Source organism: Cylas formicarius, unplaced genomic scaffold (assembly GCF_029955315.1).
Source record: "Cylas formicarius isolate icCylForm1 unplaced genomic scaffold, icCylForm1.1 PGA_scaffold_2__14_contigs__length_35257938, whole genome shotgun sequence".
Lineage (NCBI taxonomy): Eukaryota > Metazoa > Arthropoda > Insecta > Coleoptera > Brentidae > Cylas > Cylas formicarius.
In genome coordinates, this window is record NW_026844319.1 from 21288865 (window position 1) to 21315709 (window position 26845).

Genomic DNA, 26845 nt, shown 5'->3' on the forward strand with positions numbered 1-26845 from the left:
TGCTCGGTCCTTTCTTATTCCACATGAATGATTTGCCACCTTTCTGTGACCTATGCTTTCCCTCTAATTCACTTCAACTTTAAGAATCTGTGATAAAGAGTGAATGTTGAGTTCCTTAGAGTACACCTTGACTCTAGCTAGATAAACATAACATTAACAACCGACTCATACAATTTTCGCAATTCTAAATTGGGGGAAATTATGGGAAACTAATACAATATTTTCAACGTGAACGTAGACGTATTAAAATTATTGCAAAGCCTGTGTTTCGGTGGCCTTCTTATATAATAGCGTGCAATTTCAAGTTTGGGAACCACTTTTCTAGTGATACCGTACATACTTAAACCACTGCACAATGGGTGTGGGTTCCCCGACCGCCAGACACGTCAATTCGAGGTCCTTTCCCTCTATCATGGCGGTCAGCTGAGGTTTTTCCCTAAAAAATGGCGGTCTGCCTTCTTGTTTGCTCTCGATGAACGCCTCTGCTTCCACGTAGGTGTCCAAACGCGAGCCTGCACAACGGTTTTAGTCACCGTATCGGTTGCTTGCATGTCTCCGTCCACTTACCCAATTCGTGTTTGAGTCTTCTAATATACGGGGTGTCTCCCGGGCCGTACCTGTTTATACGGGCCTTCCTTTCGTCATCGATCTCCTCGTCCATGATGTCGGTAAAGCGTCTACGCTCCCGAATGATAGGAGTCTAAAAAGGAATTCGCAATTATACAGGGTGTTATAGAAATGACGTACCATAATTAAACGTGTGAATCTGGAGCGCATTCTATGGCTGAATTGATATTCTGTTATTTTTTATTCGGCTCCACGGAACGACTTTGGTGTCGCCACTGGCGAACTGCTTAGCTATCAAACAAAGCATACTGACAGCGTAATTAAGATTGGTTCAAATTGATAAGACGGAAACAGTCGATAGAAATGTTTGATCAGTGATGTAAATAAAGCGACACTGCGGCCACCCCCTACATTACTTACTCTCCAATCATAGCCATTTTCGTCAGACACGATGTATGCCGCACCCGGGGTTCTGCTCCCGGCAACTTTCATGTATTCGCGCAGGCGTACCGGGAAGTCAACGTCTCGAAGCTGTAGCAGGTACGTGTCGGGGCCATTCTGGTAGCTGCAAAACACCATGTTATCATTGACAGAGGCGGTGGTGCGGTTAGTTATCACTCACTGGCTCTCGGACTTGATAACGCCGATTTCGTAGTTGAGAGGTGATCGAGACGGTAGCTGGTCCTCCCAGGTTCTTACTCTGGGCGCTTTCTCCGCTGGCGCGGGAGTTGACCTCGGCGTGTACCGTTCCCCTGGAGGATATACCATTTTCGACGGGTGCGTGAAAGCTCCCTCCAGGGGTCGCCGTCTGAACCAGTTCCTGCAGGACGCGTTGTCGTACCATTCCCTGAATAAGTGATTAGTCTCAATCACAAGAGATCGCTAGATTGTAATTTTTGACATCTGAATTGAATCTTATTTTATATCGAAGCTGTGTAAGTGCTAAAGTGGCAGTCGACGTTAACGTAAGGTAATTATGGATGTTATTGTTATTATCAATTTGACATGGCTCACCTGTATAAACGCCAATAATCACTTAGATACTTGGAAGATATACGATACTCGTCTTGGTATCTCTTGTCGGCCCTCTCTAGCCAGGGATGTTTGAGTGCCGCCCTTACGTCCAACCTGCCGTCAGGATGGTAAACCAAAAGCTTGGAAATGAAGTCTCTGGCTTCAACACTGAAAATGACAATGATCAACAGAGGCATTTTACATGAGATTTATATTTGGTGACAATTGAATCGAGTTGATCCTTTACCTTATTCTGCTCCACCAATCCTCGTCAAACAACCACTGGCCAGACCGAATATTGGTTAGAGTTTCCCTATCGTTGGCCCCGCGGAAAGGCGATCGTCCAGATAACAGAATGTAGGTGATGATACCCACGCTCCACATGTCGTGACCGAAGCCCACGCCCTCGTTGTTCGCACATTCCGGGCTTACGTATTCCGGCATGCCGTAGGGGAGGGGATAGAGATGGGCCATACTGATTCGTCGAGATAGACCTAAGTCCGTTATTTTCAGGTCGTCCCCGCCCGGATGCGCCAGAAGTAAATCTCCCAACTGAAATTTTTTCCAGTAATACCCCAAAATACTCATACACACAATAAACCACTTACATTCAAGCCCATGTGGGCGAAACCCTTGTCGTGCATGTAACCCAGGCCCTGAAGCAGCTGTCTGATGAATCCGGCGATATCCCCTTCCGTGTAATAGTCGTGCTTGAGCAAATAATCCTGCACCAGTTCGCCCCCTGAGCCGAGCTCCAAAATGAGAGCGAGCGTGTCGTCCGTTTCGTAAGCATCGTGAAGAGAAATCAACTTCTTGTGACGCAGCTGGTTCAGCACGTCCAGTTCGTTGTACATGAACGGCCTCAAATCGCCACGGCCGTGCATTATCTTCGCGGCGTAGTTTCGACCTGTCAACGTTATTTTCAGTCTCGTCGCATTTCCTCCAGCTTACCACCGATACCGTTGATCCGTTCGACCGCGTGGTATGTGATACCCTGGGTGCCGCGACCAAGTTCATCCCCTAAGTCGTAGTAATCGGTGTGGAGACGTTTGTGGGGTTTGATGGGAGACAGATTGGAGTACGTGCGGATGTTGTACTCGTGATCGTTGTCCTCGACGTACAGCATCGCGCTACAAGAAGCGGTTCCGGCGACGTTGCGCGCCGAGATCGAGTACAAGCCCTCATCTTTGTAGATGACATCGTTTATGGTGAGGACGGTGGTGTCAGGTTCGTGGAACGCTATCTGAAAAGACACCGTGCATAGATTATCGACAAAGTACAGGGGGAAGAAGTTCACCTTTATTCTACTAGAGGGGGCTAGCGGTTTCCAATCGCGGTACCACTTTAACTCCGGATAGGGCACGCCTACGACCTTAGCGGTGAACTGGCACCTACCTCGCACCATTACGTATTCGATGTCGGGTCTTCGAATGAAATACGGAGCTTCGGCGATTTCTAAACGCACCCTCTGCCTCGCTTCGCCGTGTTCGTTCCTTGCCACTGCCTCGTACCACCCTACGTCACGATCGAGCATTCTGTTCGGGCAAGTGAACAAATTTAAAGCTTTTACAATGTGGTGTTAATAGCAAAATTGCTTAAAACTCGACCAAAGGCAATGGATTCTTTGACAAATCTACGGAATACGCGGACTTACTTGTTGATGAACAACGTGGCCTGCCCGTTTCTTGTATAACTCATGTCGAACCTGCCACCGGACTCTATCAACTCGTCGTCGAAATAGAACGTGATCTTCGGCTTGGGATAGCCATACACGAACCAAAACAAGTTGGTATTCTGATCTTTGACCCCGTACTGCGTGGGATGTTCTTGACGCAGAAATATGGGCGCCTGCGCCATACCGTCGCGAGGTGGTCTCTCGATGTCAAAGTCTTTGGGGAAGTACGGCGACGTTTCAGGTCGGAAATCGATGTCGGGCGGCAAATAGGGCTTAAATCGGGGCAAATCCGGCTCCAACTTTTGCCTAATAACAACAATTATAATATATTAATTCTTTCAATCATTATAAACATAAATTACTTTTAAATTATACATATTTGGCCTATACCGGGTACTCAGCTTTCCATGAACTTTTAAAAATTATGTGGACACCCAGTATTTAATTTAGTGTATTGATTCCTCGTAAAAAACTGTGATAACCTGTAAACTCACTTTTTCACGGTTTAGGATATATTATTGATTATCAGAAATTGAAAATTAACTATGGGAACTGAAATTTGAATGTCAATGGACGAACTGTCGGAATTCATGTTGGCTGGTGAACGCCGCCTGGTCTTATTGGTTGGTTTGAAATGGCAGATGTTATTGGTTGAAAACGAGGTTCCAAATTCATTAAATTCTCAATATATTATATGACCAAAACTTTAGAAACGACGAGTACGGGTGTGTCCTCATTGTGAAGTTCCTACCTGTGAGTAATGGCGAAAGGTGATGGATCGCTGACGCCATATTTGTTCTCCACGCGTATCCGGAACTTGTAATCGCGGAAGGGTTCCAAGTTTCTAACGCCGCAGGTACAGCTTCGGATCCCGGTACGTACGGTGAACCAGTCGCCGTTGGGCAGTTCGCACATCTCCAGCTGATACGTCACGGGCTCTCTGGGTCCAGACGGTATCGATGGCTTCCAGGACAATGTACAATGCCGATCCGTCATTTGGGATATTATCGGAGGGTCCGATAGTGGTACCGGGGCGCCGCTGCGCTTGTACTTGTCAAATTCGGTGTACTGATCTGTCATCGGTCGTTTAGGTTTGGCTTCCAGGCCTATAAAAAGCATATATATATACTATTTAATTGAGCGACTTGAGCTACTTTAAGCGATCCAAAATTAATTAATTAATTGAATTAATCCATTTTAATTATTTTAATTATATTACAGAAATTAATTAGTTTAATTTTAATTATATAATTTAATTATATTATTTAAATATTAAAATGTTAATATATTATAGTTCAACACGGTTTTTGCTTAAATTTATCTTGTCGCTATTTAATCATTTTAATTAATTATATTTATTAGAGCGATAATTTACCTTCATCGAATTTGAGATTGGCGTGGCATATATCACTGCCGTGTTCATTGCTGATTTTACAAGAGTATTTCCCCAAGTCGTCTTCATCTACTCCGAGGATTGAAAGCCTCAACAGACCGGCCGTGTCCTTTTCCATGATGATCCTCTTCGACGGATATATCTTCTGATCGTTGTGGAACCATTCGACTTCGGGCTCTGGAATACCCGAGGCACAAGCTGTAAATTTCGCCGTCATCGCCTTGAAGAGCTCCGTGTCTCCGATACGTTTGAGGAAGGTCGGAGGCTCGATTTTCTGTTGAATTTTGCTAAGACAAAAAATATCGACGCCTGATGTAGAGATAGTCGACCCGCGTGCGTGGAAGAGCTTACATTTCTTTGACCACTTCCAATGAGGCGGTGCAGATCGCCTCGCCTTCGGAGTTGACGGCGGTTGCTCTGTAGACACCAGCATCGTCTGGCTCGCAGTTCATAACATAGAGACAGCAGAGGTCGCCGTCCCTTTTGATGTGGTACTTATCGCTTTCTCGTATGGGTTCTCCGTCCTTTGTCCAGTGCACGTCAGGCTGCGGCACGCCAGTAACTCTGCACGGAAACTTGGCATCCCTGCCGGGCAGCTGAAAGTTAACCGTAAAATAAATAAACAAATAATGTTATCAAAAACAAAGACATGTTATTAAATGCTCCCTAATTGATTACATTTGATGGGTGTTACTGAAATGATATCATATAACTTAATGAAAAGTGAAAAAAGTTGTTTTCTTAAAAAAATGCTCAACAAATTTAATATAAAATGATTGTCGTGCCACTGGATCTTTCGGCGGGATGAAAAAATGACACCAATGAGTCAGGAAATAAAGTTTGCCATGATATATATAGTCCGATACATGATAAATGGTCATGACTGTAATAATTCCATTAAGATATTTATCTGCTCGTAGGCATTTTTTTACCAACGAATCAGTAGTAAGGAAATTGTATTGCGTACTGTATAATTCTAATTATATAAATAATAAATAGATATTAAATAAAATTAGTTATCAGAATAGTTTGAATCTGTGCTATTACTATCATCATATAATATAATTTTCCAAGTCTAGTACACGATTAACATCTTCAAATTCACATTCAAATCACAGTGATAAGACAGTAATCTAAGGCGTATATTACCGGATTTTTTATGACCTCGTCTACGAAATAGGTTTTATCATACGATCTGGTTCTCAAAACTTCAACTGTTTTTACGTTACGTAAACGTTTACGTTTAAAAATAAAGGGTATGCTGACTAAAAAATTTTTTGTTGATATTCGGTACTTTTTTAGCTAAAATGCTATTATTTCTAGCATTATCATAAACTATTACGCTGCCTGGTGGTATATTTAGAAGAAGAATTTTTTACCCAAATTTCAAAAAGTTCACTTGTCATGTCCTGATGGTAAACTAATGGCACCCAAAATTGGCAATAGCAAATAACGACTGCCAAACACCTCCCTGTAAATCAGCTTTTTATTGGTCTATTTATGATGGGACAGGCAAGTCATGATCATTAATCGTGTGCTGGTCTATACAGAGTTATGTTGTTTTCTTTTTCTTTATTCTCACTTAATGATGTAGTATTAAAAAACGTGACTGTTGTGACATAAGATTGTGAGCTTAAAATAATAAAAACGAACACAACATCGCAATATTCACCTGCTGCAGATCCGTGAACCGCTGAGTGAACGCCGGCGGTTGGAACACCTTCCTCACGGAGGCCTTCCCTTGCGTTGATTCTTGACCCAACGGATTCGTTATGGTTGCCCCGTATACGCCCGCATCCGATGGAAGCGCGTTATCGATCCTCAAACCAACCTAAAAGTGCACATTAAGAAATACCAGGTCGGTATCGTTTCTCTTTTACCCTGCGTCCGTCACACGTCATCAAGATTCTATCAGAAGGCACCAGAGGTTGTCCGTCTTTCGTCCAGTCGACGCTAGGGATGGGATTGCCCGTGAAGGGCGCCTCCAACGTGAGCGGTTGACCTTCGTCGACGACTACGTCCTTCAACGAATGCAAAAACATTGGACGGTCCTCCGGTTCGTCCGATTTCATCGACGATTGGACTGTCAACGGGGCAGAAGTCTCCGCCTCTCCAGCTACGTTCTTCGCCACCGCCTTGTAGGTGAGCGAATCCCGCACCTGATCACACGCGTCGATCACCAAACACGAGGTGCCGTCTGGTAGTTCCGTTATCTTCACGTGCTTGTTATCGGACACGATTTCGGCGCCGTTGCGAGTCCTAAGAACGGAATTATACAGAGCTAAATTTCAGTTAATTTATGACAATTATAAAAATTCTCCCTTGTGTTCTATGTTGATTATCAGTTTTTGTCGTGCACCTACCATGCAATGCTGGGTTTCGGGAATCCGTCGGCCTTGGCTTCTAGTTTTACCGGGAAACCCTCTACTACCGTCTGGGGAGAAAGCTTCTTGGAAAATTCAGGTTTTACAGGCTTGCGCTCTGTGGTGATCACGGCGTCGCCCGCTGCCTCTCCTAGTTTGTTGCTGATCTTGAGCTCGTATTTTCCAGCGTTTTCCGGCTTCATCTCGTCGACTATAAGAGCGACCCGTCCATCGGGACGGGTCTCTAAGTGAACGTTCGACGACGGTCTCACTGGTACCCCGTCCTTGAACCATTTTATGTCTGGCGGAGGGTACGCTTCGACCTTCGCCTCCAAACGGAGCTCCTGACCGATGGGTACTTTCGCGTCCTTGAAACACTTGAGGAACTTGGGTCGGCGTTGTTTGGCTGCAAACCAAAGTTAATTTTGCTTAAAGATTAAATTTATGTGAACGGCGTACCTGAAAATTTGCGCGAAGCCGTTAGCGATTAAGGGATGAATGCGGCGAGGCAAATAAAACAACTGTTACTTCATTCCGTTTAATACCTTTTCAGGATATAAGCTCGGTACCAAAAATACTCACGAGCAACCGCTACCGCGCACAACGATGACGTTTCACCGTTGGGGTTTCGGACGACGAGCTTGTACGCGCCGCTATCGGATGGTGAACATTTTTCTATGGTGAGTTTCACGGTACCGTCTGGTAGCAACTCGGTTTTTACGTTGTCGTCGTCCGGAGAAATCGGTTCGCCGTCCTTGTACCAAATGGCCTGAAATTTGATCAATGTTACAAATATATTTACTTCTGAGCCCTTGAACGGTGGAAATTTTGGAGTGATAATTTGGTCAGTTGGACGTGGACATTTTTTTGTAGCAGAAGGTTAGAATTCCAACAGGAAGTCGAATCTCAATATCTGACACACCCTGTACAATATCGAAAAAATGCTTCTACGTTTTCTGGTTCTATATATATATATATATATATATATATATATATATATATATATATATATATATATATATATATATATATATATATATATATATATATATATATATATATATATATATATATATATAAGTTCAACGGTTTTCGACCAAAAATAATTATTATTAGTAAACAAGGATCCTTGGAATTTTACAGAGTAATAGAAAACAAAACGACGCTAATCGAACGGTATACTTGATTGCGATTGCGTACTATATATTCTTCTGCCTAAAATAGTGGTACAAAAATGACTCACCGTGGGCTTCGGGCTTCCCGATATCTTGGCCTTCAGTTCTAAAGGTTCCCCCTCGTTCACGTCGACGTTCCTGTCCAGTTTCTTCCCCAAAGTGGGCGCAGTTTGTACCATCGCAATTCGTGCATGAGTTTCCGCCTCACCAACCACGTTTATAGCAGCAGCTTTATACTGCAACCCAACGTTTGAACCATTTGAACCCGTCATTTTCTAAAAACTCACGATTCCAACGTCCGATTCTGAAAAGTTTGTGATGGACAGCGTGCTGGTTACTTGGGCGTCGCTGACTGTTATAATTTTGTGTCGCTCGTCTTGCGTTATTTCTTTACCGTTAATGTACCAGCGGATATCAGGCTTGGGCAGGCCGTCTGCGCGCACCATCAGACTAATTTCACCTTGGTCCTCCACTTGGTCGTCACTTAAACCCGTTATGAATTTGGGTCTCTCGGCTAGAAGTAGAAATCTCTTTTAAAATATTACAGTCCCCTCTATTGTTCAGCGAATGTTATATTATTTGCTTGGCGGTAAGGCTCCATTTTGATGAGCAAGATTTGTTATAGCGTACAATAATAGCTAAATGTGCTAAATACTAAATTGAGAACAAAGCAGAAACCGTAAAGACAACAACTTACTAGTTGGTTCTGCTTCTTCTGGAAAAGAACGAGTCATTATAAGTAATGTTCCTAATTATGGTTTCGATGACACTACAGAATATACCAAGAATATTGTGGATATTACAGACTCTTCAATATATAGCTTTTCTTTTCTGAACAAAGTTAAATTTCAACTTACTGATCGTTTTCAATCTAGCTTCGGCACTGCTCTCCCCCAAATCGTTCTTCGCGATGACCTTGTAGTACCCTTCATCCGCCAGCATAACCTTGTGGAATACCAGCTTGTACGTCTCGTTTGCCTTGTCGTCGACGATTGAAATCAAGTCGCTGGCTTTGATCATCTTGTCATCTTTAACCCACAACACTTGGGGCTCCGGGTTGGCTTGAACGACCACCGTGAATTCGGTGGCTTCACCCGGCACTACTTTAACATCCTCCGGCCCTTCGATTTCCGGTCTCAAGACGATGGTAAGTTGCGCGCTACTTTCGCACTCTCCCCACTTGTTTTCCGCCTTGATCGTGTATTTGCCCTGGTTGGATCTCTCGCCTGAAATCAGTTATGATCGACATTGTGGCTTTCATTTGAACGAAAACGCTTACATCTGGGTATGGTTAGCTTGTAGGTGCATTCTTTCAACCCGTCCTCAATGTCGTGATCTTCCGTTTCAATAATGATTTTGTTCTTCTCAAACTCTGCGTTAGATATGGGTTTACCGTCTTTATACCATGTGGCATCCGGAATCGGGTCTCCGATTATCACGGCTTTGAACGTCACCCCGTTCTTTTTTGTTATGGTTTGAGGTTTCAGATTTTCCTTGATTTTCGGTCGTCTTAAGTCCTTTTCGGCTGATAAAGCAAACCCAATGAGAGATAAGGAAAGTATAAAAAATGTTGATAACTTTGCTAAACCAAAAATATCAGAAACGGTGCTCTCATTTAAATAAAGAAAAATGAGAGAGTCACATTAAAGAATAACCATTCCGAATATACTTACGTGTTACTTCTAATACTGCTTGTTGTTTCACACAACCCATTAAATTGGTTAAGGTACACTCGAAGATACCGGCGTCCTTAAGTTCCAACTTTTTGATTTCCAGCTTGAACTCCTCACCGTTCTGGCTGGCGGTCATCCTTAGATGGGCATCCGGTTTAATTTCTTTTCCGTCCAACGTCCAAGTGGCAACCGGCGGGGGACTGGCAAAGCCTCTTACGATGTAAGTGATGTCCAAAGACTCCGGTCTGGATCCGTCTTTCATATTGGTATCCAATATGATCGGCTCAGCTAAAGAATCGGAAATTTATTTTTTTGAACTTAAAATTGGACGTTTTAGTCTGTGCGAGTCACTTACCGCGTTTGCCCGAAAGCATCCAGCAGTGAGGGGTTATGTTACTAGAGCTTGCAGTTAGTAAAGCCAACATTGAACGTTCTTTAAGACAAGTGCATTGACATTCTGGTGTCGAAAGTGTGGATTAAAGTAGAAACAGGTGTATCAGCGGTTTTAAAATACCTTTGGGCGAATCAGCTTTGGTTTCGGCTAATTCCGGGTGCTCTGAAATTTCTTCGATCACACTTCTTTGCTTTTGCGCACTCTTTAATAGGTTTTCAATTTGCTCGTCTTTTTCTTCGTCGCGGTCCTTTCTAGCTTGTTGGTATTCTGGTTTTTCGTATGTATCTTCCATCTTCTGCTTGGCGGCTTGGTCCATGAACTTAACTTCTTCTAAGGTACCTTTGGCAGACTTGGAACTGCGCGATTGCGTATTATCAGCGACAACTGCGTATTTAGTGATCGTTTCTTCGTCATCGGCGCTACCGATCATGGCTGTTACTGGCTTTTTGAGTTTTATATCGGCATCTGCAGTGATTTCTTGAAGGATTTTAGGCGCCTCTTCTTCGATTTCTTCTATGCTTTCCTTTTTGGCGCTTATGCCGCGCCGTAGTTTCACTTGCACTTCTAGAGGTTCAGGCGATTTTGGACTGTTTTCTTCTTGTATTTCAATCGTCTCTTTGGTTGCGGCGATACCCTTTCTCCGCTGTTTATCAGTATTTAATTCTCCAACTTCCGCGTGCATTCTATCTCCACTAGCAACAACGTTTTCTACAGTTTCTATTTCTTCAATTTCTACGGTTTTCGCCCTGTATGATTTCCTTCTACCCAACTCTTGCGTTTTGATGCTTTTCGACCTAGAGGATTCTTCAAAATCCTCATTGTAAACCGCTTCCTCTATAATTGCCGCCGTACCCCTCTTTGGGGGCTGCGGGGAAGCGGGTTCTTCGACGATCGGTTCTGGTGATTTGCTCACCACAGCCTCTTTGCGTTCACTCTTGAGCTTCTCGTGACCTACTCGTGTAAATTGGTAAGTTTCAATGTAAGTTACACTACTGGTAGACAGAAGCGCACATGAAAAGCACTCACTCATTTTGGGTGGTTATATACGAAAAAAAAAAAAACTGGAGGAAATGGAACGATCTTACCTTGCGGCTTTTGAGGTGCTCGCGGTTCAATTTCTTCGACGTCTTTACTTTCTTCCAATTGTTCGACTTTTAGTTTTTTCGGTGGTTCTTCGGTTTCTTCGATCGCGTCGGTGTGTGTTACTTCTGTAATGGTCGGGAATAACGTGGTAGGTAAACGTCACAACAGGGGGTAAAATTCTAATCGTGCAATTAGGGATAAGTGTTTTGATGAGAGACAAAATGGTAAATAAAATTGCTGCAGGTCAGTACTACAGATCCCAGTATATTTAATTTTTCTTAGAAAATGAACAAAGGTTGACTCGATTGGATACAAAGCTCTAAATACTTATTTTACAGGTCAGTTCAATCAGGAATACTACTGACTGGATAGGAGGTCAACTTACTGCTGTTAAGCATGCGTTTATCATTTCTAACAGTTACTCGGGATCAACGCGTTATACTCACATAGTTTTTTTTGTGTTTTTGAGAGAATTTGCCGGCAAAATTTACATTTAACACAGACCGGGACAGAATACACTATACTTACACTATAAGTTACGTTGCAAGGTTGTTACCTCGTCAGCAAGGTTCTAATATCAACCGCAATATTTAGATACAACTGATTTGAGTTGGTACAGATAAACATAAATTTCATCGAATATTAAATTACATGAACTTACTGTGGACAGTGACAAAGCTTTTACTGCTCACAGTTCCATAGGCGTTGGTCACCATAACTTCGTACTCCCCCTGCTCTTCGTACTTGATGAGATTCACCGCCAAGTTGAAAGTCTCGTGTCTATGAGTATCCCTGCTTATCTTAATACGAGCGTCCGCAGACACTTCCCTTCCATTCCTTAACCACTTGACCGTAGGCGGTGGGCAACCGCCAACCTCAACTTCCAGATGAAGAGTGGCTCCCTCTTCTACCGTGGTGTCCTTAAGATGTTTAATAATTCTCGGGGCACAGTTCACTGTCAGCTTGGCGGAGGTCTCCGCACTGCCCACTTCGTTACTCAACTTGCAAGTGTACTGGCCTGAGAGTTCGCTTGTTACTTCTTTGATCACCAGCTTGACACCATCATCTGACTCGATCCTGGTGAATTCTGATCGCGTCTCTTGAATTTCAACTTCGTCCAAGTACCACTTGACTGCTGGCTTCGGGAACGCCTCGACTTTGACGTCAAGAGCTACGTTCTTATCGTATTCGGTGACTGTCATGTCTTGGAGGCCTTGGATAATCTTCGGTGCTTTCTTCACGTTGACGGTTACGTCGTCCTCACCAGACCCGTGAATATTGACTGCCTTGAACTTGTACTTGGCGGCGTCGGTCGTCACAGCACCAGTAATCCTCAGTATGTAAGTGTCGCCGTCTTCTTTGACGATGAAATGTTCGCTAGACTTTACTTCCTCTGCATCTTTGAACCACGTCACTTTAGCCTTGGGCTCAGCCTCGATCTTCACTTTCAACTCGACGTTTCCGCCTTGCGAGACTTGCTTGTCAGCTCCCAATTTTTCAACAACTTTCGGCTTGCTGAAAACGTCAAGTTTCCAGAATTGGGAAACTTGCGCTAGTTCGTTGGTCGCCACCACCGAGTAAGAGCCTAAATCGAGCGGTCATTATTATCAGCAAAGTATTTAATTTGACACAAAGTACCTGTATCCTTTAGCGAAGTTTTTTCGAGGACCAGGCTGTACTGTTCGCCTTCCTGCACGATTTTGACCCTCTCGCTTTGTTTGATTTCCTTGCCGTCTTTGTAAAACTGGACCTTAGGCTGGGGTATGCCTTCTATTTCTGCAGTCATTTTCAACAGCTGGTCGGCGTGGACGCTGATGTCTTCCATTTTGTTTTTGATTTTCGGCGGAGCTAAACAATAAATCGACAAGTTTTACCGGCATATATTAACCAGAGTCAACCAAGAAGTGACAGCACTGTGTGAGGAAGAAAATTAATTTCAAAGTATTGTGTCGAACAGATAGTTTGTGCTGAAGAGTACACGGACATATAAAAGTGCAACATCTATTTAGCAGTGTTACCTATAACGACTACGCAATTTATCTCGTATTCAAAGTGTTCTCGTGATAAAAAATATCTTCGGGCTGTAAAAATGTTTAATATTTCATCTTAATAATTAAATTAAACTTTCTACCTGTAACGGTTAAGTCCATCTCCGCTGTATCGGAACCCATCTCGTTTTCTGCAATGATCTGATACTTGCCCGCGTCTTCTGACTTCACATCCTTGATGATAAGGGACATGCTCTCCTCATCTTCGTAGAGAAATCTTCAAAATCCACTATTTATATTTTATATTGGTCACTAATAAGAGACTTACTTGTATTTACTGCTGGGTTCGATAGGTTTACCGTCATGTGACCATTTGACCTGGGGCTTCGGATACCCCTTCACCTGGAGTTCGAGCATCGCCTGATTTCCGGCGGTTACGATCGGATTGCGTTTTTCTACAATTAACTTCGGCTTTTCGGGTTCCCTAAACAATTGGTTCACCGTTCCGTGAACTGTTAACTCGGCACTGCAGCTGATGTGTCCCCTGGAAGTCTGAGCGACGCAAGTGTATAGTCCAACGTCGTCGGGCTTCACATGCTGGAATACCAGCGCTAATGAATCTTCATCGTCTCCCATCAGAACCTTGAAACGTTCATCAGGTTCGAAGTTGGCACCGTCCTTTTTCCAGTGGAACATGGGTTTTTCTCCGGGAGGAAGAATTTCACCTTCCGGCATTTCTTCGAAGATTTCTTTGTTATCTAAACACACACATTTCACCAACTTGGTTCAAATTGGTGATATGCAAGAGTATACCGGTGACGGTGACGACCGCTTCGGACGAAGCTTCTCCGAACTTGTTGGTGGCGACGCACTTATACTCTCCAGCGTCACTTTTTTTTACTTCGGGGATGACTAGCTCGTAGAATCCTTTGTCAGAATGCTCTCGGATCACTTGCAGCCGGTCCTGGTTCTCTTGGATCTTCTTGCCCTCCTTAAAGCTAAATTCACTTATTGGTGGTGGTGGTCTAAATATGGTGATCTAGACATACAAACTTATATCGGGATTGGGCTCGCCCACCACTTTGACCATGAAACGGAGATACGTCCCTTCCAGAAGTTCTGCATCTTTCATCGACACCAAGAACTCTGGTTTGTCAGTTTTGGATTTTTCCAAACGCTCTTCAGTCGACACTGTGGAAGTGGAATAAATTAAAAGAGGAAAGAGTGTAAAAGGGTACTGACTGACATTCGACGTACATAACGTACATACAAACAAGTACATATACGGTTAGATACGTGTTCACAGACATCTTGCCTGAAAAGTATAACCTGTTAGATCTGAACAAATACGAAATAAAACACGGGAGATGTTAAACACATTTTTTTTCGGCACCAAATACGGTGAAATTAACACGATTTAGAACAAGTTCAATCGGCAAACTCAAATTCCGTCTACTAACATTCGTGAACGACCATTTGCGCAGAACAAGACGCCTTTCCGTTGGCGTTTTGCGCGATCGCCGTGTATATACCGCCGTCTTCCTCTTTCACCTGCCTAATCACCAATTTGTATTCCTCGCCTTTGCCACAAACGATCGTTTGGATCCTACCCGATAGACTACCGTCTCCGTTCAACGGTTTGCTGTCTTTAAGCCACATAAACACGTCCGGTTTTTCTTTGAGCAGCACCTCAAAGTATGCGCTCTCGCCAGCTGTCGACGTCAGGGAAAGCAAATTTAAATTTCGAGCGAATACGCCCAAGTTTGCGTCGTGAAACTCGCAGAGATGCAAGGCTAGGTTAATAAGATATATATATATATATATATATATATATATATATATATATATATATATATATATATATATATATATATATATATATATATATATATATATATATATATATATATATATATATATATATATATATATATATATATATATATATATATATATATATATATATATATATATATATATATATATATATATATAAGAATCCAACTCGGAGAGCAGAGTACCTTATTAACCTACCCTGGAGGGCTCCCAGGTGTTGAAATTGATAAAATTTAACTACAATAATCAACAAAACTTACGTTCGATGCTCGTACCGCGAATAGTTTTGATGAAGTGTGGTCTGTTATCCCCCAATTCCTCCACTTTCTCTTCCGCTGACTTCTCCCTGGTCGTTCTCATCGTCATGGATAAGGAATCGGTTTCTGATGTCTTCTCCTGAAAAGTCGAAGCAGATACTTTTACCACGGTCGCCTCCGAATCGGCAAGAGCAAGCGAGGTTAGCGAAGCTGACGTGGTCTTTTCTATGGACGTTAGGGAAGTTCTTTGTGATACGGCTGATTTGAATTCAGTACTGGTCGCTTTCTGATCCATCTCCGATGATTGTTCTATGCGAGCGGCTGAAGCTGACGCACTTGAAGCCGTTACGATTACCTGCGATTTGGATTCTATCGAACTAGCGCTTTCCTTTGTCCGTATGGTCACTGATTCGGCCCTGGAGTTCTCGTTGACGGCGTTTTCTTCGATTGCCACTTCTAAAATTAAATCGGTAAGATTTAAACGCAGGAATTTATGCGACTAGGTGAGGTTAGTTCGGAACGCAAGAGGTTGGACAATGACTTACCGCTATCTTTCAACTCCTTGCTGGCATACCGTTTCGAGTATTTGGAGTACGAATCCTCTTCAGACACGTTGGCCTCTCTGGAGTACGATTTGGTTTCCGATTCTTCATCTTTGCGCAAGTACTTGCGCGCGTACTTCTCATAGGGATCTTCTTCCGGCTCTTTAGCCTTCGTCTCTACGGACTCCTTTCTCGAAGAATATCGCCTCGAGTACTGACTTCCCTCATCTTTACCCGCCGAATCCGTCCTAGAATACTTTCTCGAATACTTCGCGTATACGTCTTCCTCGTCTCCTGCTCCGCGTTTTTCGGTTGATTCAGCACGGGAATATTTCTTCGAGTACTTGGATATCAGATCTTCGGTATCGTCCTCGCCTTTGCTCGTTAAAGCCCGTCGACCGTATTTAGTTTCGACGTCACTGCTCTCCGTCGATACTGACCTTCGGGAGTACTTGGAACCCAACTCCGAGCCGAGAGATCGTTTCGTCGAATACGACTCTGCCGGTTCGATTCCCGTACCTTCTATGGAAGACTTTATTGATTTTCTGATAGAATACGAATCTCCGGCACCTTCTGTCTCTAATGTGCCTTTCAGCGACCTCTTGGTGTAGTAACTCTCGCCGTCGCCATCTCCGGCTGAAGAAGAGATAGATTTGCTTATCTTCTTAGAGTAGGAGCTGGCATAGTCGCCGTCATCATCCCCTATATTGCTTTTGATCCTCCTCGAGTAACTATACGAGTCTCCAGTATCTTCGTCGATGGCCGATCTTAGAGGCTTTCTAGAGTAACTGTAATCGTTGTCGTTGCTCTCTGTCAGAGGTTTTCTAGAATAACTCGAGGTTAAGCTGGACAAATCGCCAGCATCTGTCGAGTAAGACTTTCTGGAGTATTTAGACGAAGACAGTGAATCGTATTTGGACCCTGCCGAACTCGTCGGTTCGGAGGTATATTTGCTACCCGGGGAATCGTATTTAGAACTACCCGTTAGGGAATCAGTTCCGTATCTACTGCTGGCGGATTCATATTTGGAGCCACTGGTGAGGGAATCAGTACCATATTTCGACGGGCCTTCTGCGCTGTAAGACTGTCCCGATCTTCTGGTGTAGGATGACTCGTAGCCACCGCTGTCTGTGGATGGACAGAGTTTTTATCTTTCGAGTGTGGGGCCCTGCGTGGAAGCTAAAGCCACGGCGTTGTCGTTATTTTCGGCGAACGGATGCTCGTTTTTTGCAGAGTTGGAAGGTGGTGGCAAAAAAACAATTTTCTTTTGGATTAGCGAGACGCCCATGCAGCAAAGTTCGGGGTATACCCTTAATTTTTGTTGGATATTTTTCATTTCTATAACTGCCAATTGAAAATAATTTCCCCCGGCGAAAAATTTGTAAAATTTGGAAATTAAGAGCGATAAACAAATAAACATCCTTTGCCGTTTCTCTAAACTTTGGAATAAAATATTTGAAATGAGACACCTAATAAATATTTCTTTATTGAAATAGTGGTAAAGATAATATTTTTAATAGCTTGGCAGTGATAATTGATAATATCATTAAAAATGTGAAAACAAAACAACTACACACCAGCGGCCTTAGCTGGTGCAGCGCTTGTTGGTCCAACAGAAAATTAGGAGTTAACCCCGTAGCTTTGAAAAGCGTTACTTAATGTTTTTTATAGTATTAGTTTTCAAACTGGTATGCTGTGGATCGTTAAATTAGGTTGAACTCAAGCGAACATACTCGAAACTGGTTATTTTTTTATTATCGGCACTCCGAAATGCACACAAACCTCTACTTGAAGCGTATCTTCTGCTCATGTCGTCTAGAACTTCAACATTAAACTCAATACCGACTTTGTAATCGGTAAGGACGGTATCACTGGCACCTAGCGACTCTACACTATATAATTTAGTCAAAGCACTACCAGGCACTAGATCCGGGGGAAGCTTGGGCACGTACTCTACTTTCTCTTCCGGAACTCTAGGATTGTACAGGTGTATCAGAGGCTCGACTGCTTTAATACGTCTTAGCTGATGCGGGTCTTCAGTTTCCGGCAACTCAGGCTGTTCAGGAACCAATGTCTTCTCAGTGGAAGAACTCGGCGAGACTAACTTTGGATTGGGAACAGTGTGAAGCGGTTCAACGGCTTCGATCCGCTTCAAGTGGAATTCGGACTGTTCGACAGTCTCAGATTCTGGAGTCAGAAGATTCTTCAACGTATCCGACTGAACGATATCTGTGGTGGTTGAAGTTGTTGTCTCTTCTTTAGACTTTGTTCTTGTTTTAAGTTCGGATATGAGAGTGTCTTGTTGTTTGGTCTTTTTCACGCCAACGAGGTCCTTTTTCTGGTTTCCGTTCGGATGTTCCTCCTGCGATTTTAAGCGCACGGGCCTGGGGATTTGAGATTTGCTGCTTTTGGACGCGGATGGAATCGGTGGCGATGGATCTTCTGGAGGAGATTCTACTTGGAACTCGTCGCTAGTGTTTTCCTCGCTCTCGCCTGCAATTGATGCGGTTTAGAGTCGTTTGGTACGTATTTAACCTATCTCACCGTATTCCTTGGCAAATTCCCTGATTTCATTCAACCAAGACTTTTTGATGTGATCGCGATGGGCTTTCAGTACCAGAGACTGACCGCCTGCTTTGTCGACCAACTCAAATACGTACTCACTTTCGGGACGATCTTTAACCTCTACTTGCGGAAGCTAAAATTTAAAACTTGAACCATATCGAAAGTCTCAGGGTTTCTGTTTACCCTTATAACGTCTTTAAGTTGAAAAATTGACCTGTCGTCGGCAATGCGTCTAACTTTGCAAATGAGTATGCGTGCTTTGAAGAGGAAAAGGTAACGCTCCTTGGTAACTTCTCCGAAAGATACGGAGAACCTGTCGTGCGCTAGAAGCCGACCGAGTTTGTGGATGCTACCCTTGTAACCTTCGATATTAGAAGTAAATTTTTCGTCCTGTGCCCTATGGGGGACACTTAGCATCAATTCTAGTGCCTTCTGTAGGTCCGCGTTGTCTTCTTCTAGACAAGCGCTGTATCTTACCAACTCCTGGAAATGTTGGGCGGTTCTTAGTACTAAGGAGTATCTGTCAAGCGCGAATTTAAATCAAAGAAAACCTATGGAGCAAGTGGACGATCACCATAATCAACGTGAGTAGTCCCAAATAATACAAGCAGTCCTCGAATTCCATGTCACAATATCGTTCGTATACGGCGGAAGATTCGATACAAGACTATGCCTATAGCGAAAAACTCTAAAATTCGGATCGCGTTTGGGGAAGTAATGTACTCGTAGAATTTTGCAATGACACACGACATGACAACCGCAGCTTCAGCGGTGAATGTTCGATTACCTGCCAAAGGGCTCACAAATGCCTGTAGATGTAAATCAAAGCGACGAGGACTGCAATTACTCCCACGTAATAGATACAATTATCGATAGCGTCCGCCATAGCAGTTTCGAAGAATTTTTGAGCCGTTTTGTACTACTAAAAATTTTGGTGTTATTTTGACGGAAAGTCAATGTCATCTTTTGGATGTAGATACCTGTTGTTTTTTTAATTTTGTAGGAGTATTTTAACGGTTTTCATCAATAAGCCAAAGATGCTAGTTTAATTTTTATTATAACGAAGATATGTATAGAGACGACTCAAAGAAAGAGACAAGTTCGTTTGAAAATAAATTACGAAGTATGTAACATAAATACAAAAATTGCATTTATTTTTTAAGTTCGACCTTTTAACAAAAAATTATAAAATGTGTTAAAGGTTTAAAATTGGCACATATAATAAATCTAAATTGTTGCTAGCTAGCTGCAAATGCCTATAATGCCTTCTTAATGAATATGCCTATAATGCCTTCTTAATGAATACTATCAATAACAATAGTATTATATACTGAACGTATATTGATTTGATTACTGGATTTAGTTTTGCTGTGCATATGAGTATATTATTAACTAAATTATCACGAGCCTTCATTTTAAAGTAATTTAAATTTAAACATTCAAGTTCCGTATATTTCAGAACCTAAAAATAATTAAATATAGTGTTTCATTATTATTATTCTATGCTTTAAAAATGTTAGCATAAAGAAAAAAAAGGCATTATAAAATTGTTGTGCATTTGTATGTGTATCATTTTATATTGTTTAAACATTTCATGATTATGTCTTATATGTTCTAAGTTTTACATTCAGAAATTTGAATAAGGAAAACTTTTATGAAGATATACTTAGGTACCTAATAAAAATAGTCTTTAATTGTTTTGAAGAATTTTCTCAAAACCGTAATAAGCTAACAATAACACAAATTAAGCTTAAGATTAATGACTTTTGTAAAGTTTGTATTGTAAAACGCTATAAGCATTCCTTTCCGGATGTTTTATAAATTTCGTATTTTATTATAAGTTTTGTTTTGTTTTGTTTTGTCCTAAATAACGTCGCAAAATCATAAATTGGATGGATATAACTTTTAACTTATGTTAATGTACAAAAATGATCAAAGTTGTAATATTTTATTGATTCCAAGGGTTTATATAATTAATTGTTGTGACACCCTATATGTATGTGAAATCTTCTGGTTATCTAGCTGCAAATCTATACTGTAGAAATTTTGATTTCTTAAATCTCCTTCAGGCGCACGGGGGATAATGAACAGGGGTAGTCTGACTGAAGAAAACTTCCACTGCAACCTGTAAATTGAAATAACTACTCCTACTAATTGCAGGTCCCTATGCAATCCCATTCCAGCACATTGACCTAAAAGCCTTGCCAGTAATAAAATTTTACGTGTTTAGATTGCGTAATAAAATTCCGAAAATTATAAATAAATATACATTAATTTCGGCGAAGGAAATACGGCACGTTAAAATTCGCTCCACGCGTTTTTGTGAAAATCGCTGATATTGAGAATTGATATTGGCTGTGCTCCGTATGAGGCGCCGGTGTTGGAAACTTTTGTAAATTTAGAACGCCAGAAATAGCAAAATGTTGACCCACATAGCGATTTTTTGCCTACGTTCGACAATGTCAAGACGTAAATTACTGGCTTATGCAGCAAATGACAAGGAATCTATTAGATACGGGAATTGTTAAATTTGTTCAGTACTCTTAACAATCTCATTTCGACGCCCCAGAGCAAGTGTAAAATTTAAATTCGGAGAAAATCGAGTTTAAAAATATTTAAATGATTTTCATATTTCATTAAGTGCTTCATCTTAAATAAATTTTGGTCAATATTTTACCGACTCTACATTTTCGAATTTAAGTCATTGCAAATAAATAAATATTATAATACAACATTTATTTCGGAGAAAACTTACCTATTTTCATTTTTTAATTAAAAAAAATCTGTTATAATTACCATTCCGAATCTTCTGAATTAGGTGTTTATTAAACGATATGAAGAATTGAGGGTGCGTTTCGAGAATCAAATTGGCATCACCCAAGCTAACTGCATCTTATTTTTTATTATTTTTGTCTTATTTTTTCTTTAATATTTATAAGTTTATTACACTCCGGTGTAAAACATGTCTCGCAAAATAATTTATTTGTTTCTCCTTTTTTTACTCCCGCAATTTTTTTTTCGTTCCCCATCTTTATTTTCAAAGGCCTCTTAGTAATAATTTTAATTTAATTATTTGATTGATTACAATATTAATTTTGTATTTTCGCAGCAGTGACATATAAAGGGTGGGTTTTCCAGGATAACTTTTAAACCAAGATACACAGTCTGTTAAATAGAACAAAATTATGTATTAAGATGAATAATGCGCTGAAGCTAGCAACAAGAGGTGTACTAACAAACATTTTTGAAAATCCAATTTCGTTGATTTTAGTATTTTCCTTCCTAGCACCCTTATTTACAATTTTACAGAGAAAACTCTTTTATATTCCTTATAAAAAATATAAGAAGAATTCGCAATTAGTTGAACAGTACTGTGTTCTACAAAATTTTTAATCTTGGTTCAAAATTCGAACATCCTGTGGACATACTACTTAATTCCGAAGAAACGAATTTTGAACCTTCTATATACTTTTTTTTTGTAAAGTTGGAAATAACTGTAGTAGAAAGCAAATTAAACAATGAAATCAATTAATTGCGTTTTTCTGAAATATTTCTTAGTCCACATCCGATAATTTAATTTCAAGGCATTATGCACATCTAAATCTTCAATCTCATTTAACCTACTCTTTTATGTTCAACGGTTTAAAAGTTATCCATTCCTTTTCACTGAAAAAGTGGCCGCTGGGTACTTATAGTATTAGAGGCATTTAATTCATTAAAACACATCTCCCTATGTTCCTCTAGTTTATATTTATAATTTTGAATTAAAAAAAATCTCGATTTTTTCCTTTTGCCTCTAATGACCCTGAGGCGACGATTTGTCAAAAACTGAAAGATAATTTTTCAAAGCAACTTCCACAGGCTACTGTAATACTATTTACAAAACTTCTGGATTCCTCCATAGTCGGTTTTTGCTGACTCGAACTTGCTACTTACTACGAATTGAAACTGTTTCAGTTAGACTCTAAAGAAGCCAAGAGGATGATGGGCGAAACGTTAGCAAGTTCGACTCAGCAAAAACCGACCCAGGAGCAATCCAGAAGTTTTGTAAATAGTACTGAAAGGTAATGTTTACAATATTTACCAATAAAGTCAAGTTGCGGTTATTATAATTGTACATAATTGTACATCAATGAAGGATCCGAACTATTAGATAGTAGAAACCAGAAACTAACTGAACTATAAGATATAATAATCACCGTCGATGTGCAAGTAGTTTTCGTTGTAACTTATCACGTCAAATAATGCCAGAAAATAAATAAAAACGTAATCTTTAATATCCGGTTATTCCAGAGTATCTCCAAGACTACTTAAAAATGTTAAAAAAGTGTTGTTAAGCATTGAAATTAGAAACTTAGAACTATCCGAACATTTTCTAAAGTTTCCGAGACCCTAATTTGAGTTTGACTTTTTAGATATCCATTTTCTATGGGTTTTATTTAATTTTTATAAAAAATGTTATTTTTGTTTACCTTACTCAAGTTTTCCGTAAGTTAAAAATCAGCATATTGAAAGTTCGTCTCGGACAATGGGAACTTACCTTTAGTAGAAGCTGGTAGTCGTTTATACGCTGGATTGGAAGTTTCAGATGTTCGGCTATGATCTTGTCGTCACCCAGGCGTTGTGACAACTCCTGCAAGTTGCATTTTATTACGAAAGAAACGCGAAGTTTGACCGCAAGTGGCGATAAAATGCTGCTGTCTGCCCTTTTCGTCGTATGGAAAATTTCATTAGATTTTTATCGTGCCGGCCTTATTTTGAGTAAAACGTTCCAATTTAAACCGACAAACAGATTTTATAACGTTGATCCGCCGGTAATGGCCGCGGGTTCTGCCAAATTCTATTATAAGATCAATTCGACGGCGTAATTGCCAACAGAGAAAAATATATCGCAACCATCATCGATATTACTCTCAAGCCTTACCCCCATCCCATTTTATCATTGTCTATGATATATATGTCTCTTCTCCTTGACCTTCGACATCGAAAATAATATCACCGACATGAAACATTTTACTGCCGTAAGCGGAAATAAATTCATAATTTGAGTTTCTTACTTGGCACTCTCGCAAAGAAAATTTAGTATTCACGATTGGCATTGTTAAGACTGGGTGGCTCAAATAAATCTCAAGTAGTTGTGTCAAGCAACAAATTGAGACTTTATATAGAAACTAATACTACATTATGAGGCAAGATAAATGTTGTCGACTAAAAATTATCAAGGGAGCCGCAAAAATCTCTACGACGTATATTTTCGGGAAACATAATTTACCATATAATACTATACTTTATCCAAAATTAAATCCCTTGCCCGTCATCAGAAGCTAACCAGATCTGCTATTGTTATCGATTCTTTTAACTACATACATTAGACATAGATTGGATACCACAGGTAAATGAACGAATAGTCACCATTTTAAAATATTTTGTTAGATGATGTTGGTTACCCGAAGACTGAAATTACGATGCTAATTATTTGAATTTTATAATTAATCCATAATCATTTTTTTATAATAATAATAATAATAATAATAATAATAATAATAATAATAATAATAATAATAATACATTATTACTGAAAGTACATATGCATTTAAAATCATCAAAATAACAATATTTCAAGTTTTGTTATCGTAGTATAAAACTCTTCTATTGTGTATGGTGATAGCGTGACTATAATATTAAAAAATGCTTTCTTTAAAATTTTAAAAATATCCTGTTGTTGCCTATTTTTATGCACTGGCAATAACTGGTCTTGTCGGTCAATCGAGATAAGATTTTGTATTAGTTTTTACCATTTTCTTTATTGTATTGGTCTATAAAGTAGCTTTTTAAACTGTTTTTTAAACCATATTAATTGTGAGGATAAAATGCGAAAACAGTTAATAGCTTCGGTTATCCAATGTTTTGATCTTGAACCCCTGTTGCCCGTAACTGCTGTTAAAGCAGGGAGTTTTAATTTTTTTATTTAAAAAAATAGTTACAGCATCTAACAATAACAGCCGTAAGAAACCTTGCCAAGTTTTGCAAAAAGACTAACGAAAATTGATATAAAATCCATTATAAATAAATGGAAACCCACCCATATTTCTTCAGTACACATTAACGTCAGCAGTCATTGAAAAACAAATCAAATAAATAAAAATAGCGCTTAATTTTATCAACTTAATGTCCTTCCAATATATCGTCAACGTCAACTAAAGTTATCATATTTTCAGACTGCTTAAAAAAAAACGGATTAAAAGGGCAAATTTTCTGTTCGATGACGTGCAATGGATTTAGTTATCGTTGAAGCCTTTCTTCAGCACAAATTAACATTCATTTCTAAATATATAAATAAATAAATAAGTTTTATTGTGAACGTCAATTAAAATGACCAGATTTCCAAAGTCCTGAAAAATAGTTCAATAAAAAAATATCGATTAAAATCAAAGCAGATTTTGTATTATTCAAAAAATGAGACGTTTTTGTAATATGGCCAATTTCCTGTGCAGTGGATTTAGTTTTCATGAAACATACACAAAAGGCTTCATCACTAAGATTTCAACACCATTCTTTTAGACCTCATTATTTGCCTTTATTCACAAATCCAATATAGACCGCAGATGCTAATAAATTATATTGGATGTCTGGTAATCGAACCACATGAACCGTAAACTTTTTGAACGTTAAGAAAATTAGATCAGTGTTTTTAGCACTGGAAATATCTCTTGGTGGGAGGATAAATTTCCGTCGAAATCGTCTATGAGTAAGTTTCGCCATTGAATAAAGACAGAGCGATGTTTTGCGGAGGCCTTATTCGAAAACACCGGATTCCTCCACAATCGTAAAAATAAAGTACGCCTAGTTACGAAAATAACTTCCTAGATTCGCTATGACGAGAAAAAAAGACATCTCGCGCAGTTCTTGCGAATTCCGAATTATTTTTAGACCTTTTTGCAATGTCGGTCGAGGCCTAATTACGCTCAATGCCTAAAGTATCATCCGAAAGGTATCAGCAGGACAACGTCATCTTCCGAATTTCAAATCCGACTTTTAAAAAACTTTAAAACCGTTACGTAACAGGTGAAGAAGTCTCGATCGCGGCTCCAACTTCAAACGTCACGGACCACAGCACCGTTTCCGACAGAATGTCAAGGTTAGAGTCCTACCTGTGGATTCGGGGGGTTAATCCACGCGCAGGTACCGTTGCAGGAGGCGCACTTACACTCGACGACCGCCACTCGACTGATCGACGACGGTCAGCGTCGCCGGCGTCGATTCTATACATAGACAACGCGATCCAGGCTCGAATATCCGTACGACATTAGGACGTCGGTTGCGAATTACGCGGGTGGTGTCGATTATGACATATCCGATTTTATATCGTTTTCCTATATGTCTAAAGCGACATTAATTTTTATTACCCATGTGGGGATGCCCTTCTGGGTATTCTCGAATCGAATCGAATATAAAGAATGTGTCACACAAATTGGTAGAAAATATGGAATTTTGAAACTATGCACGGATTATATAGGTTCCCCCAAAAGTCCTAAAACTATCAAATTTGGAATTTTTTAAATAGACTACTCGGTACATTACGTCATAAACTTCATGATACCTGAACCCTAAGGATTCCAAAATAGTTATATTAACTTCAAAATGGAACTTAGTCTTAATTTCTCCACTACTTAAGAAATATTTAAGTTATGTCAATTTTAAAAAAGTCTCATCTTATATGGGGCATGCAATAATAAGAAAGTGAAGTGCATCTAACTTGATTCATTTATCTAGCCAACCAAAGGAAGAGGACACCCATATGATTTTCTTCCTTACAAAATGTCATCTATTTCAGTTTTATATCATTTTCAGTTTGTACTTGTCCTTATGCCTTATCCCATTATTATTATTAACATTATTGTTTAGAGTACTTAGCTACTGTAACTTGTTGGTTTCTAAAATTGTAGCTAGTAACTGAATTTGAACCAATGTCAAAAAGTATAAAAAATACCTAAATTCAGAGACCATCTACAAAACAGACTTTGCAGTAAAATCTGCTCAACTTGAAAGCTTTAATAAATTATCTGGCATTCCTATCGAGTTACAACCACTGCAAATGTTTGCTTTTTACAAAACTTCTGGATTCCTCCTGCGTCGGTTTTTGTTTAGTCGAAATTGCTGACGTTTCGTCAATCATCCTGTTGGCTGGACTGGAACTGAAGAAGCTAACAGGATGATTGGTGAAACGTCAGCAATTTCGATTAAGCAAATACCGACGCAGGAGGAATCGAAAGTTTTGTAAAAAGCATTACAGTAGCCTGTGGAAGTTTCTTTGAAAAAT

The 26845-nt window shown here is 40.2% G+C and overlaps 1 protein-coding gene across 10 annotated transcripts in view; it reads right to left on the bottom strand.

Moving 5' to 3' along the window:
• Positions 1-26845, bottom strand: part of LOC132697746 (obscurin) — a 40945-nt gene that overhangs the window by 6365 nt on the left and 7735 nt on the right. For 2 of the 10 annotated variants that reach the window (XM_060663341.1, XM_060663342.1), the window contains 40 exons: positions 23066-23158; positions 18709-19008; positions 18505-18658; positions 17743-18453; positions 15964-17088; positions 15774-15874; positions 15422-15557; positions 14786-15037; positions 14375-14516; positions 14139-14323; positions 13654-14083; positions 13469-13602; positions 13356-13418; positions 12976-13185; positions 11999-12922; positions 11340-11462; positions 10375-11205; positions 9861-10148; positions 9467-9712; positions 9045-9413; positions 8885-8902; positions 8475-8701; positions 8256-8423; positions 7595-7781; positions 7013-7418; positions 6530-6908; positions 6322-6480; positions 5001-5245; positions 4632-4936; positions 4008-4362; positions 3236-3562; positions 2879-3116; positions 2542-2824; positions 2190-2488; positions 1829-2133; positions 1582-1749; positions 1190-1414; positions 988-1132; positions 568-700; positions 341-512 (listed from right to left, as the gene is read on the bottom strand). In XM_060663341.1, coding sequence (XP_060519324.1) covers positions 341-512; positions 568-700; positions 988-1132; positions 1190-1414; positions 1582-1749; positions 1829-2133; positions 2190-2488; positions 2542-2824; positions 2879-3116; positions 3236-3562; positions 4008-4362; positions 4632-4936; positions 5001-5245; positions 6322-6480; positions 6530-6908; positions 7013-7418; positions 7595-7781; positions 8256-8423; positions 8475-8701; positions 8885-8902; positions 9045-9413; positions 9467-9712; positions 9861-10148; positions 10375-11205; positions 11340-11462; positions 11999-12922; positions 12976-13185; positions 13356-13418; positions 13469-13602; positions 13654-14083; positions 14139-14323; positions 14375-14516; positions 14786-15037; positions 15422-15557; positions 15774-15874; positions 15964-17088; positions 17743-18453; positions 18505-18658; positions 18709-19008; positions 23066-23158 — 11561 coding nt within the window. Of the gene's footprint in view, positions 1-340; positions 513-567; positions 701-987; positions 1133-1189; positions 1415-1581; positions 1750-1828; positions 2134-2189; positions 2489-2541; positions 2825-2878; positions 3117-3235; positions 3563-4007; positions 4363-4631; positions 4937-5000; positions 5246-6321; positions 6481-6529; positions 6909-7012; positions 7419-7594; positions 7782-8255; positions 8424-8474; positions 8702-8884; positions 8903-9044; positions 9414-9466; positions 9713-9860; positions 10149-10374; positions 11206-11339; positions 11463-11998; positions 12923-12975; positions 13186-13355; positions 13419-13468; positions 13603-13653; positions 14084-14138; positions 14324-14374; positions 14517-14785; positions 15038-15421; positions 15558-15773; positions 15875-15963; positions 17089-17742; positions 18454-18504; positions 18659-18708; positions 19009-23065; positions 23159-25676; positions 25814-26845 lie in introns of those variants that run through there. The other 8 variants (XM_060663346.1, XM_060663348.1, XM_060663347.1 and 5 more) reach the window with 8 other exon arrangements.